The 13,785-nt window shown below is 50.6% G+C and overlaps 1 protein-coding gene across 1 annotated transcript in view; it reads left to right on the plus strand.

Moving 5' to 3' along the window:
* The window catches only part of CRTC1 (CREB regulated transcription coactivator 1), a 141,905-nt gene that overhangs the window by 113,127 nt on the left and 14,993 nt on the right, over window positions 1-13,785 (plus strand). The window contains 4 exon segments of the mRNA XM_043977013.1: window positions 1,701-1,837; window positions 4,197-4,508; window positions 7,529-7,630; window positions 13,648-13,734. Coding sequence (XP_043832948.1) covers window positions 1,701-1,837; window positions 4,197-4,508; window positions 7,529-7,630; window positions 13,648-13,734 — 638 coding nt within the window.

Genomic DNA, 13,785 nt, shown 5'->3' on the forward strand with positions numbered 1-13,785 from the left:
ATGCACAGTTGACAGTCCAGAAACAGGATCCATGCTGACCGCAGCCATAGCTAGCTGGCAAAAGCACAACAAAAGGGAGCAGAGCTTGAGACATGTTTGGAAGGCCTCAGAGCTTTCATTCTGGGAGGAACCTCGCACAGCAAATCCATTCATGTGCCTTTATTCGTTTAGCTGCTGGGTCAAAGTTCAAATCCAGCCTTAGATACTTACTAGTTGGGTGACCCTGGGCAAATCACTTAGCCCTGTTTGCCTCAGTTTCCTCATCTAAAAAATGAGCTGGAGAAGGAAATGACAAACCACTCCAGTGTCTTTGCCAAGAAAACCCCAAATGGGGTGAAGAACAGCCGGACACAGCTGAAAAAAAATGACGCAACAGCAACAACATTGTTCATTTGTTTGGTATTATTTTGCTAAATATGGAAGGTTTTTATATGAGATTTTATCTTATTTGTTTGGTAATTTGCTTGTTTTGTCGATGGATATTAGATTTAGATTTTTTTTTTAAGTCGAAGAAATTAAAGTTACAGAGAAAAGCCTTGGATTTGGAGTCAGAGGAACCTGGATTTGAGTCCAAACTCTGCCAGTTACTGTGTGGCCCTGGTCAAGTCACTTCTCTGTGGGTCTCATTTCCCTTAGCTATAAAAAGGGAATGGGACTAGATGTTCTCTCAGGTCCCTCCCAGCTCTGACATCCTGTGTACTAAGGACCCTCCCTACGTGCTTTGACTTTCTGTGTTCTAAGGGCCCTCCCAGCCCTGACATCCTGTGTTCTAAGGGCCCTCCCAGCCCTGACATCCTGTGTTCTAAGGGCCCTCCCAGCCCTGACATCCTGTGTTCTAAGGGCCCTCCCAGCCCTGACATCCTGTGTTCTAAGGGCCCTCCCAGCTCTGACATCCTGTGTTCTAAGGGCCCTCCCAGCCCTGACATCCTGTGTTCTAAGGGCCTTCCCAGCCCTGACCTCCTGTGTTCTAAGGACCCTCCCAGCCGTGACCTTCTGTGTTCTAAGGGCCCTCCCAGCCCTGACATCCTGTGTTCTAAGGGCCCTCCCAGCCCTGACCTTCTGTTTTCTAAGGGCCCTCCCAGCTCTGACATCCTGTGTTCTAAGGGCCCTCCTAGCCCTGACATCCTGTGTTCTAAGGTTCCTCCCAGCCCTGACATCCTGTGTTCTAAGAGCCCCCCCTCCACCCCTAGCTCTGACCTTCTCTGATCTAAGGGCCCTCTCAGATCTGGCATTCTCTGGAGCTATCCAGTTGTTTACTATCATTGAGTACTTTTCCAACACTGAGGATGGCTGGGCCTTTCTAGGTTCTGTAATTTGGGGACGTCCTTGTGGGGAATTTTCGTAATGATTCATGTTTCAAACAGGGTTTGGAGCACGTGATCTCTGCAGTTCTTTCCATCTCTGTGATTCTGATTCTATGGCTCGGGGAGCTTTGAGGAGGATTGATATAAGGGTGCCTGTTTGTCACTGCCCAATCCCAGAGACTCTCGTCCCCAGAAGATCGTGGGTGGCTAAACTACTCAGCCAGTACAGGAGTCAGTCATAGCTATCATTGTGCTGGTATAATCACTGGAAGGTTGGAATTTTATTTTTAGCTGGAGGGGGTGGGACGCGAGTTGCAGGGATCCCACCAGGACCCATGTTCAACATAATGAATCTCAGGGCCCTGGCCCACGAACTGGCTGCTTCTTGAATTTCAGGCATGTCGGCGACTCCAGGTTCCTCACAACAGCACCGTCAGCCAGCGGTCAGCCCCCTCTCCCTGAACGCCGAGTCGAGACGGCAGCAGACCCAGCAGATGTCTCCCACACTCTCCCCTCTGTCGCCAATCACTCAGGTACACGGGAGTCTGTCTCTTTACAGAGAGCACCTTTGTTAGGCCTGGATGGGGAAAGAAGAAAGACGAGTTGCCCAATGTGTGTTGCCAAAGTTTGTGTTTGACCCCAGACTCAGAAGTGGCTCAGCTTTGGGGCCACCCCACAGGTATAGTGGGGGATCAGAAAACCTGAGGCCTAGCCCTGCTGTTTACAAACCAGACTGAACTTTCTTTGAACCTCCATTTCCTCATCTATTTAATGGGCATAATAACACCTGTAACTAGAAAGCTTTTATGGCAATGTGCTCGGTAAAAAACTAATACTGCAGGATGAGGGAGAGCTGTTAATCATTGCATATTTATTGAGTTCCTTCAGTGTGCCCTGTCCTGTGGGGACATCTTGGTATCAAAGGAGATGGCTTGGATTGAGCATCAGTAATCCTGAGTTCTAATCCCAGGCCTTCTACACCTAGGTGGCTTTGGGCAAGTCATGCTTACCCCATCTCCTTCTCCCGGGGCAGCTGCAGGGGTTCAGTACAGAAGGTCTAATGTGTCCCTGTGCTGTGGCATATCCACTGAGGGCCATGGCAGCCAGTACCAGCAGGCATCAACCTTTAGAGCCTGCTGTGTCTGCCTCTGCAAACTGGCGTGGCCACCTCTCAAACATCGCCCTGGAATAATGTTAGTGATTGGCATTGATCTAGCACTTTAACATCTGCGAAACACTCTAGAGACATTGTCTTATTTGAGCCTCACCACAAACCCATGAGCTAGGCCCCCTCCAATTTACAATTGGAAACAAGTAGAGAGAGAAAAGGGCCTCCCTGGTGCTTATCCAGCCAGCACCCAAGGCAAGACTGGAACAGACCTTCCTGGCTTAATGAGGCCAGCCCTGTCCAGTAGGCCAAGGCCTCTCTTGTGTGCACAGAGGGGTCACTGACCATTTTATAACTCATACCATGTGGTACTTTAAAGTTCAGGAAATTATGTCCTCATAGTAACCCTGCCTAAGCCACTAATACTGATGATAATTTAGATATCTGTAGCACCCTGTGGTTACAGTATGCTTTTCTTGCATTTTTTCATCTGATCTTCACCCAGAGCTATGAGGTAGAATTAATATTCTCATTTTGCAGATGGGAAGACTGAGACCCTGTTACATTTGAATTTGAAATGCATTGTGTTTATTTTTTCTCAGTAAACTGAACCTTCCCAGTGGTTCTTTCAGCTAAGATTATGGGATATGTCTATGCCCTGGTGAGCCCCAAGTGTCACTGAAACCAAGAGGGTAGCTTTGTACAGTTGAGAAAATGCTGGCCTTAGAATCAGAAAGTTCTGAGTTCGAATTCTAGCTTTGTGACCCTCAGCCAGTCTCTCCATAGCTCTAAGCCTCCATTTCCTTATCCCTAAAAATGAGAGGGTGGGAGTTGTTGACAATGAAGGTCCCTTTCAGCTTTCAAGTCTGTCATCCCATGAACAGCTCCCAAGCCTGGCCCCAGAGAGCAGAGCGAGGAGGGGAGGCACATTAGCAGCAAGAACCCACATGTGGGCCAGGCTTAGTGAGTCCTAGGGAGCCACAGAGCTCGCTGTCAAGCCCTGAGCCAAACCAGGCCTCAAGGAAGAACTGGCAGAAGATGGAGTAAAGAAGGAGGCTTGAAGACCCCAAGGGAATGATGAAACATGGCTCCGAAGGGACCTCAGCAAGCCCCTTATGTGTGAGGGTGGGGGGACCCAGCAATAACCACAGCAGCTTCCTTGTCTTGAGAGCAGCTGGGAAGGAGAGTCGTGCCCTGGGTCTTGTTTGACAGAGGAGGGAGGAGGCCCAGACGGGTCGCCCCATGGCTAGTAGGTGTAGGCCTTTAACCCTGATAGTCAGGCTTAGCCTCTCCCAGACTATGAATTGGCCTCTTAGCAGCCAGGTGACTTTAGATGAGTCATTTCCCCTCTTGGAGCCTCAGTTTTCTCCCTTGTAAAAAAAAAAAAAAAAGATCATTATTTGCCTGACCAACCTCACAGCTGTTGTGAAGGCCACAGGACAGAATGGATGGAAAGGGCTCTCCGTACAAGGTGAGGTGCATTAGAACTATGAGCTTGGATTCCTCTTGTCGTTATTGTCCAGGCCATTTTACAGATGACAGCATTGGCGTCTGTTGATGTCACCCATTTCATTGGGCTTGTTGACTCACAGACAAGTGGCAGACAGAAAGTTCACACTCCTTTCAGCTTTGGAGATCAGCTAGTCAGCCCAGAATCACATGCATTGTGTGTGCATTGGATTTGAAAGGTGCTCCCTCACCCTTGCTGCCCATTGTCGTAGTCAGTGGGTGCTCTTCAAGAAACAGCTTGATGTCTTCTGCCATCTTGTGTCTCCCCTTCTCAGGCTGTGGCTATGGATGCCTTGTCCCTGGAGCAGCAGCTCCCATACTCCTTTTTCACTCAAGCAAGTTCCCAGCAGCCTCCACCACCGCCGCAGCAGCAGCAGCAACAACAGCAGCAGCAGCAGCAGGCCCAGCCGCAGCCTCAGCAGCCCCAGGTGCCAAGCAGCCTCTCCCAGACTACCCCCTTAATGCCGAGCTCTGGTTTACAGCGGGGGCCACCGCTCCCCCCTCTCTCGGTCACAGTACCGTCTACCATCCCCCAGTCCCCTCCAGGCAACCAGGCCCAGCCGTCGATGGGAATAGACATCACCTCGGTAAGTGCCACGGCTGCAGGATACGAATGGTAAAAGACGCTGATATCTGCAGCTGGGATAGGGGCAGAGGGAGGCCGGGGCCTGGGAGGAAATGGAGCTCTGTGTATAGACTTGGGCATGTGTGGGTGAAGTCTCTTACGCTTCACATTGGTGTGTCAGAAGAAGCGTGGTTTTGTCAGGCTGGGTGCTCAGTAGGGGCCTTCTGTGACCCCTTCTGTGCACCAGCCAGGAGGGTTCTCTGCCCCCTACCTCATGGGGCCTGTGAGTACTTGTACTCCACTGGCACAGTGGATATGGAGGTGGAGCATAGACCGCCTGGGCTGCTAAATGCCAATGACTTCTTGAAGGGGCTAGCCAGGGGGCGAGGGAGGGGAGGCGGAGAATGTGCTCATCTGAGCCAGCGGATGCTCCTAGATCCCCTTTGGGTACTGGTGCTAGAGTCCTCCTTCCCGGGCTGTACACTAGCAGCTGCAGAATGGCATTGATCAAGGCTCAGAGCTCATTAGGATGTGCCGTTTGTGATCAATTGTGGCTGCTGAGTGAGGAACAGCTTTTAAAGTTTGTCAAGTTCCTAATTTTAAACCCAGTGAGTCACTACTATGCATCTGATAATGGCAGCTTCTTAAAATGAACGCAGAGTGTTTTTCCTGGCTCACCAGCATCCAAACAGTTGTCAGAAGTTAGCGCTGGGCTGGCATCTCGCTGACGAGGCAGACAGGTCACTGTGAGGGCCCAGGCCTGCCATCTCTAGAGAGGAAACAGTTAGTCTGGTGTTCTTTTCGAAAGGACAGGCAAGTTTCCAGTAACTGGCACTTAGAAGAGCTGAGGGCCGCCCCAGGTGTTTCAGCTCCCCCGACAGTTTCAGGTAGAAGGAGCTTAGTAAGGAAAGAAGAGACAAACTCTTGGAGCAAGTCCCCCAGCTACAGTGCAAGAGCAGAGTGCTTTTCTCCACGTTGGGGTGCCACCAGAACTTTGAGAGTATGACTGGCCCCTGGTGCCAGGCCCCCATTATAGCACTAGTTTGTTCTCCAGTGTCCTCATCTAGCAAGTGACAGAGATAAGGCAAATGGCAAGAAAGTGGTAGAACAAGAACCGTGGCTTCTTCCCAGCTCCCGAGAGAGGCAGGTGTGAATGGAAGCGCCATTTTCCCTTGGCAAGAGAGACCACCATCTCCCATGAATTCTCTGATGAGGGAGACCATGTCTTTGACCACCCTCCCAAGAAGGGTAGGACCCCTGCACCGACAGAGAATGGGGATTTGGAGACAGAGGAGCAAAGAAACAACAGGACAGACCTGAACCTGCACGCTGGCCCCTCCTGGCTGTGGATTTGTACAGGATCAAATCCAAAGTGCTGTACTTGCTCTCAGTCTTTTCACACAGAAAAAGAACCAAACCCTGGAAATTCAGAGTCTTTGAATTTTCATTTTCAAGTAATGGAAATAGGTGGTGCAGCAGATAAAGCACCGGCCCTGGATTCAGGAGGACCTGAGGTCAAATCTGGCCTCAGACACTTGACACTTACTAGCTGTGTGACCTTGGGCAAGTCACTTAACCCCCATTCCCCTACCAAAAAAAAAAAAAAAAGAATCCTCAAGTAACGTAAATAACTTAGAGATAGGGATAGGGATCAGACCTGCAATTCCATCGTCATGAGGAGCTCCCAAATGAGGAAAGTCCCTCTTCCAAGGCAGGCCAGCCCTGAGGTTTAAATGACTCGCTCAGGGTCACACAGCCTACATATGTCCAAGGTAGAACTCAAATCCAGATCTTTCCAAGATCAGCTCTCTGCCTCTCTTGGAAATGATAACAGGAATTGATCTGTGGCATTTTCAAGTACCTCCCCTGAGATCATTGGCTGAGCCTTCTCCCCAGCTGTTTCAGGGCTCCCTTGTAGTACCACCGGAAGGGGCTGCAAGTGCTCAGGCACTTCTGTCACAGGCTTCGGATGGGGATCTCTCCTCATCTGGAGCAATCCCGAGAAGAAGCTTCTGGGAGCTTTCCTGCCCACTTAATTCATGCTGATTATTGTTTCCCACTGAGTGGGCTTGCTCCCACACGGCACATTACTGTCTCCTAGCAAGCCATGCGTGGGGGGAGTGTGATTGCCCATAGGACTTCCCATTTGTCCCTGAATTCCCAGCGCAGTGTCTTAGAAGAGGGCCTCAGGATGGCGGGGGATCTCCCGAGGAATGCTCCTCCCTAGGTACCTTGGGGTCTCCAAGAGAACGTAAGAAATTATTTTGACCCCCGGGGCCCTTCACCTAAGCCCAACTCACCCTGTGCTTGAATAGCCCAGCCACCCAAGTGCCGACTGTGGCTGCTGCATGTCCAGGGAACAGGTTCAAACGTTGTTGAGTATAAAGGGTGGACTTTTCAGAGCCCCCATCAGTATAGGCTCCACGTGGGAAGGGGGTCATAAGGCTTTGGAGTTAGTTAGTATGGATTAAACGAATTAAAATAGAGATTGGTAAATGCGTTTGGACTTGGCTGTGCTCAGACTAGGGCTGAGATGGGCCCTGGCTGTGAAGCAGAGAGGGCTGGGGAAGGGGTGGGGAGAGGAGGCCAGGGAGCGGGGGGCCGGGATAGAATGGAAGTGAAGAGTATGGAGAGTTTGGACTGTACCCAGCTTCTCTCGGGCCACATAAACAGTAGAACCCCTTTATGATCTAGTGTCGGTGATATCACTCTGATTCCTCCCCTGTAGCCAGATGTGTTCCAGCTCTATCAGACTTTTTTTTAGCATTGTTCTGAGAGAATGGGAGAGGAGCCAGAAAACACAGTGATAATGGGGTTCTACTGTCCTGAATGAGCCACAGAAAGCTTGTGGTCTTTGAAAGCCTGCACTGACCATGTGGCCCCCATGGGAGCGTGTGGGAGCCCAGGGCTCCTGCTCTCTGTGACACCTTCATCTTCCTAGCTTCCCGTTGTGGGTGACTGTTTCCAGCTCTGCACCGATGACTATATAACCTTTCAACCTTCCATGGATCCCATGGTCTTTAATTCTGTGTTGTTCTGTAGGCTTCCCTCCAGCAGTACCGCAGTAATGCTGGCTCCCCAGCCAACCAGTCTCCCACCTCTCCTGTCTCCAATCAAGGCTTCTCTCCTGGCAGCTCCCCTCAAGTAAGGGACTCTCTGCTTCCACAAGCCTTGCTTCTTGTCTCCAGTGTGTCCATCGCCAACCCATGGTCACTCACTGTCACTGTCTGTGCCTCATGCTTCACTGATGTCTCATCCTGTCTGGTCCCACTCAGATCCAGAGGGTTTCAGCAGCCCCAGAAGCCCACTCCCTTTCGCTCACTGGGAGAAGGTGCTCTGGCTGTCAGGCCTGTGCCTCACCTAAGGTCATTTATGCTCTGACAGACCAGTTGCATTGGGATGGGGCCGTGTTTGCTTGGGAGTGTGACAGGGACACTGTCAAAGCTAGTGGCTGTCCTAGGGTCAAACTTGGAGTGTCTTAGAATGTCAGCTCTGGAGGGGATCTTAGCTCCCGGCACCGGGGCTGGGGAGACCAGGCACTGCTCGCTGTCCAGTGTTCAGTGTTCAGTGTTTGGTGTTCAGTGATGATACCCCTAAATCCCATGGTGTCCATGCCATCATTGGCTCTAGGGACCTTACAAATGATACCTGATTTACAGCAGTGTGGGGTGGGAAGCAAAAGTCAAGGTGTGTCACTTGATTGTATTAGTCAAGACTGTTTTAATGTTCCTGTCCTTTCTGTGACCAGCACGTGGCCCAGTTGTTACTGTTGCAGCCACTGGCCAGCTTGTTTTGTCCTAGTGACCGACCCTAGTATGATGGAGACCTCTGGGATTTTAGTAGAGGATTGATCCAGAAAGGCTGAGGGTGGGGGGATCTTTTGCTTGTCTCTGCCGTGTCCTGTCAGGTATGACTGCTGGGAGAGGAGAAGAGAAGTGAAGTGAGGTGAGGTTGTAGATGTCAGGACATAAAAACAGCCTGTATTTTTTGTGGCTTATAAAATGTACTTCCCTCGCTGTGACTGAGGGAGAAGAGCTGGTGACAGGGTGGCTGTCTCCATTTGATAGCTGAGGAAATGGAGACTCAGGAAAGGAAAAGGACTTGTTTGAGACCACAGAACCAAGCGGCAGCAGAGCTGGGGTTGCAGCCCAGATCTCAGGACGCTTCTGTCAGCGGGGAGCCCCACAAGCCTGAAGAATTCTGGGTCTGACCATCCGGCACCCCGCTGCCTGCCTCATGTTCCCAGAGCCATTTCCCAGTCAGACTTGGGATCATGGGCCTGCTCCTGTAGACCCCAGGCCCTTGTTCATTCTCTCTGGCCCCTGTCACCATCCTCCAAAAGGTTCTTGTGGCTCGAAGGATGCACTTCCCCTTGGACCTGTCTCAAGCCTGACCTAGTTCGCGTGGGATTCTATTAACCACAGAGTAGTGATTACCAATACTAGTGCATGTGTACAAAGCCTTTATTTTTTTGTTTGTTTTTTTGTTTTGTTTTTTTTCAGGGCAATGAGGGTTAAGTGACTTGCCCAGGGTCACACAGCTAGTTAAATGTCAAGTGTCTGAGGCTGGATTTGAACTCAGGTCCTCCTGAATCCAAGGCCAGTGCTTTATCCACTGCGCCACCTAGCTGCCCCTACAAAGCCTTTATAATGCATAAAGTGCTCTTTTCGTAATGAGACTGTTGGGATCTGCATCATTGGCTCTTCCAAATTGGTGACATCACCATGTGAAACAGGTTAGAGATACTGTCTGTACTTGACATGTGAGAAGACTATGGTGCAGAGAGCTAATCTCAGTAGAAGCTAGCCAAGAGTAAGCCCAGGGCTGCTGAAGGATGGAGTTACAAAGGATGGACCTGCCCAGCGCCTCCCTAGCTGTGTCTAATGTTTATCAGGCCTGCCTTTGGGTCTGCTCTGATGGCAGCCTATGGCCACTGAGCTGGAAGGGGCCTTAGACCTTAGGACAGTGGAGTAGGATGGTAGCCAAGAGCTCCTCTGGTTCATTTGCACTTTCCAGATGAGAAAACTCTGGCCCAGAGCTGGGATTGCTTTGCCTGGGGTCACTCAGCTGGTGAGTGTCCGAGCCAGGGCTGGAACCCTGGGACTCCCAGGCGTTTAACTGGGGTGCTCTCTCGTGGTCCAGAGGTGGCAAGGCCAAGATGGAAATGATGATGGGAGTGGTCTTAGCAGAAGGCCTTGTCTGTCCACAGGACACCCTTGGTAGGGAGATTTCAGCCTGATTTCTCTTAGGCTTGTCCCCATGCAGTAGACAGTTACCACCTTGCCTTAGTCTGCCTTTCTTTGTGCTGCATGATCCTGATTTCCTTCAGAGAGTAAACTTATGAAGCTCAAGAGCCTCCTTGTTGGCCCCCACCTTCAGGACTAGTGGTGAATAACCATTGGGGCAGATGCAGAAGCTTCCATTGAGCCCTTCCTTCCAGGGAGGAGCTACATTCATCAAGGCCCCAAACTCCCAGGGTCAAGTACTTCCTATCAGCTTGCTCCTGCTCTTCTGTGCTCAGTCTGTTTGCTGAGCTTGTATCATTTTGCACTGGGGAGAATCAGCCCAGAACCCTTTGAGAAGAAGTTTAGTTGGTCCTAGTTGCCTCTTATGATTGTCATTTGTGCTGGTAAAGGTGTTGGGGCTGACCATGGGTTAAAGTTGGGATGAAATTGTGTCCCAGAAGTGCATAGGCTAAACTCTTTTGGCAGGTAAGTGCTTGTGATGAAAGCTAAAGACAAAACCAGAAACCAGGCTCTAAGTAGGGGGTGAGGCTGGGGAAGTAGCTTCGGCTCCTGTGCCCCCGCCTCCCTTCCTATCTCCTGCCCAGGTGGCATTCCTGGGGCCTCTTGCTTTCTTAGCCCCTTCTTGATGTGGGCTACTTCCTCTTGTCTCCAGACTTGGTTCTAGCCTAGCTATCCTGTCCCAGCCATTTCTGATCATTTTGGTTCAGTTCCACTGATAGCGAAGAACATCGTGTTGGCTAATGGACCGAGTACAGAACAGCCAGCTCAAAGACCTGGCTTCCACTGCCTGTCCCCCTCAGTGCCTTGGGAATATCTAACAAAACCGTAGATTAGGCTCCTGCTGGGTACTCTGGACCAAATCCAGAATAGGCTTGGCATCTCCCACCTAACCTCTTCAGGGCTTGGGGGAAACTCAGCAAGCACTGAAGTGCCTACTGGGGGTCCCAGGGCCCTGTGTTGGAAGCAACCAGCCTTGCCACATCCTGGGCTTGGGGTAGACAGACAGTGTTGTGGCTGAAAGTAATGAGGGAGGCTGGTACCCATTCGTTTGCTCAACACCTTTGTTAGGGCTCCCTGTGGGGCGAGCTCTGGGCAGACGAGAGCAGACCCAAAGCTCAGGGCAGATAACTCATCTCACAGTCTCTCCTTCCCTGTGATATGCACAATGACCATGATTGGGTTTTCCTCTCCCCCTTCCTCCTGCACCCTCTTCATGGAGATATGCCAGTCCTCCTAAAGACAGAACAGAAAGCTGGTCAGAAAGGCCACTCCCTCAGGCCTCTTCCAGTCCAGTTTTTTCTTCTCACAAATCAGCAGGCAGGCTGAGGCTCAGAGAACAAGGACTTGGCCAAGGTCCTATACCCAGTAAGTGCTAGAACCAGGATTTGAACCCAGGTGTGTAATTTAAAATTCTAAATGTGGGTTCTAATCTGTCTCCCCAGTTTTGGGGAGAAACTGACTAAAATCACTGATAAACGAGTTTAGGTTTTTTGAGGGTTTATTGAAAAATAGTAAAAGAAAGAGAAAGATTGAGAACAGATTTCCTATAACCTGGCAATCCTAGCCTTCCTAATCTCCCACTTCTGAAGTTCTCTGCCACCATGCCTTGAAGACAAAAAGAAAAACCCTCCCCCAGGGTCTGCTTCCTGCTTCCTGCTCCCCTCCCAGAAATGGGAGGTTCCTCAAGCTGATTGGCTAGTGTCATTCAAATTCATTAAGTACCCTTAAGTACAAGCTGGATGTGCTTACAATCTAGTAAGCCAGCCAAAGTACCCTTAAGTACCAGCCAGACATGTTTACAATCTGGTACAATCAGTCACTCTTCCCCATCTCAATCAGCCCAGATCAATCTCCGGGTGAACCCCTGAGTTCCTGAGTTCCATTATCTTGACACACCAGTCTTTTCTCTTTAAATCCAGTTCCTTTTCCTGGGGTATTCAGCAGTAGCTTGGGCTGCACAGCTCTGTTCACATCTGAGTTTGGGTTGAGAAGTTGTCATCCTAAGGTTTCCTCCCCTTCCCGCCTGTGAGCCTATGACTGTGGCCTTTGCCCAGGCCTTTCCAACAGCACCTCCAACCAACTGGAATTCCATTCAGCTGTTCAGGTTATCACTTCTTAGATTCTGGGGACCCACAGCCATTCACCTCCTGCCCACTCAGAGAGCACCTGGCTCCCACCTCCCCGCCTTAGCCTTGGCCTGCTTTGATGATCAGGATGGGAGTTGTTTTTTTCCCAAACCACAGGTGTCCAAGCATGGTGTGGGCGTCCTCCAGCAAGCTTGGCTTGTTGGGAGACAGATTTCCTTTCTCTTGTTTTAATAGCTCTGTAAAGGCAGGTGTTCTGCTAGCTTTATATTGATTCCCGCTTCCAAAAAACTGTTGGAAGATTTGTAAAAGAGACATTCATGGAGGATTCTGGCTGACACAGAGTGTGTATGTGTGTGTGTGTGTGTGTACATATGTGTGTGTACATGTATATGTGTGTGTTCATACACGTACCTATATACCTATATACGTATGTGTGGGGGGGGTATGCATGTGTGTACATGCACTCTGTAGGATTCTAGAAGGAAGTTTGCTGCGTGTTTTCTGAGCCCTTTTTCCTTGAAATGACTCCCTGGTCTCCAGCTAGGTGCTTGTATCCTGTGCTTGAGATCTTTGCAATGTGACCACACAGTGTCCTTCTGTTCCTGTCGGACCATTATGTGTTCACACTCACCAGGCAGGCAATGGTTGCTCGAGTTTATTTATATCCTGATCATTGAAGGAAGACTTCTCTTCTCTGTGCCTCAGTTGGATTTCACTAAATCGAACTGGGAATTTGTCAGAGTCCACCAAGAGAGGAAAGTAACGGAGACAGATTTCAGCTCCAGATTAAGGAGAGCTTTCTCATACTGGAAGAGACCAACTGCCTGGGGAAGTAGTGAGCTCCCCGTGGCTGGAGTTCCCTCAAGCTTGTCTGGGATGTTGTGGAGGGAGCTCCTCTAGCCTTAGGTGGGACAGCGGACTAAGATGACTTCTGAACTCTCCTCCAGGTCCAGGATACAGTGATGTCAGAAACCAAGATAATATCTACCCTGATGAGCTGCTAGGCCCTGTCTAGAAGGCACAAGAAGGAGGAGCCACTTCAGCTCCTTGGGGTGAGAGGGATAGATAGGCTGGTAACCAGCAGCATAGTTTGGATAATAAGTCTCCTGCCGAGTCAGAAATGACAGAAATGGGAAAGTTCCTCCTGAGTTAGCCAAGCCCAGCCTTCACCTCACTGTTTGTCTGTTTCTGTCCTTGAGGTGTCCTGTGCATTTTGGGAAGTTTAAGAGCCTGTAGGCTTTCCCTCCTGAAAATCCTGGGGAGTCAGGCTGTTCTACCAGGAGTGTGTGCTGGGCATGCCTGAGGTCTGGGCTCACTTTGTGGGCCAGTGTCACAGCCGTTAGCCAGCAGTCCCCTGCGGGGCGGCCTGCCCCAAAGGCTCTCTGTAGCCATGCCTGAGTGACCATGAGGTTAGGGCTATAGAAGGGTCATTCCCTCAAGTGGTGACCAGATCCTGTTTTCAGGGCCCACTTCTTCAGAAGGATGAAGAGTCTTGTAATTTGCCCCAGAGAAGATTAGAGAATATTGTTGGGGGGGGACATGGCTCTCTCCACAGCTGGGGTAGTAGCACTCTGCTAGTTGTATTTTTAGTGAAGAAGTTGGTACCTAGTAGAAAAGAAGCTTCTTCAGGGACCCCTGTGTTTTTGTCTTTTGTCTTGGCCCGGTCGGGCCAGCAGCCAGCGTCTAAAGAGTCTGAGTCTTGTTGGGTAGGCCACCTGAGCAGCCGCAGAGCAGGGCTGCTCTGAGCGGCGTCAGCGGCCCGCTGCCTTTGCAGCAGCCCGCCGCCTGTGGGGGATCTCACGACAGCAGGCCTCTCTTCTATCTGCAGCACTCTTCCGTCCTGGGCAGCGTCTTTGGGGACTCCTTTTATGATCAGCAGATGACAGCGAGACAGGCTAATGCCCTGTCCCATCAGGTGAGCCCTTCAGCTTCCTGCTTGGAATGGCATGCCCACTTCTCCTGGCTA

The sequence above is a fragment of the Dromiciops gliroides genome, chromosome 1, assembly GCF_019393635.1.
Source record: "Dromiciops gliroides isolate mDroGli1 chromosome 1, mDroGli1.pri, whole genome shotgun sequence".
NCBI classification, from domain to species: domain Eukaryota; kingdom Metazoa; phylum Chordata; class Mammalia; order Microbiotheria; family Microbiotheriidae; genus Dromiciops; species Dromiciops gliroides.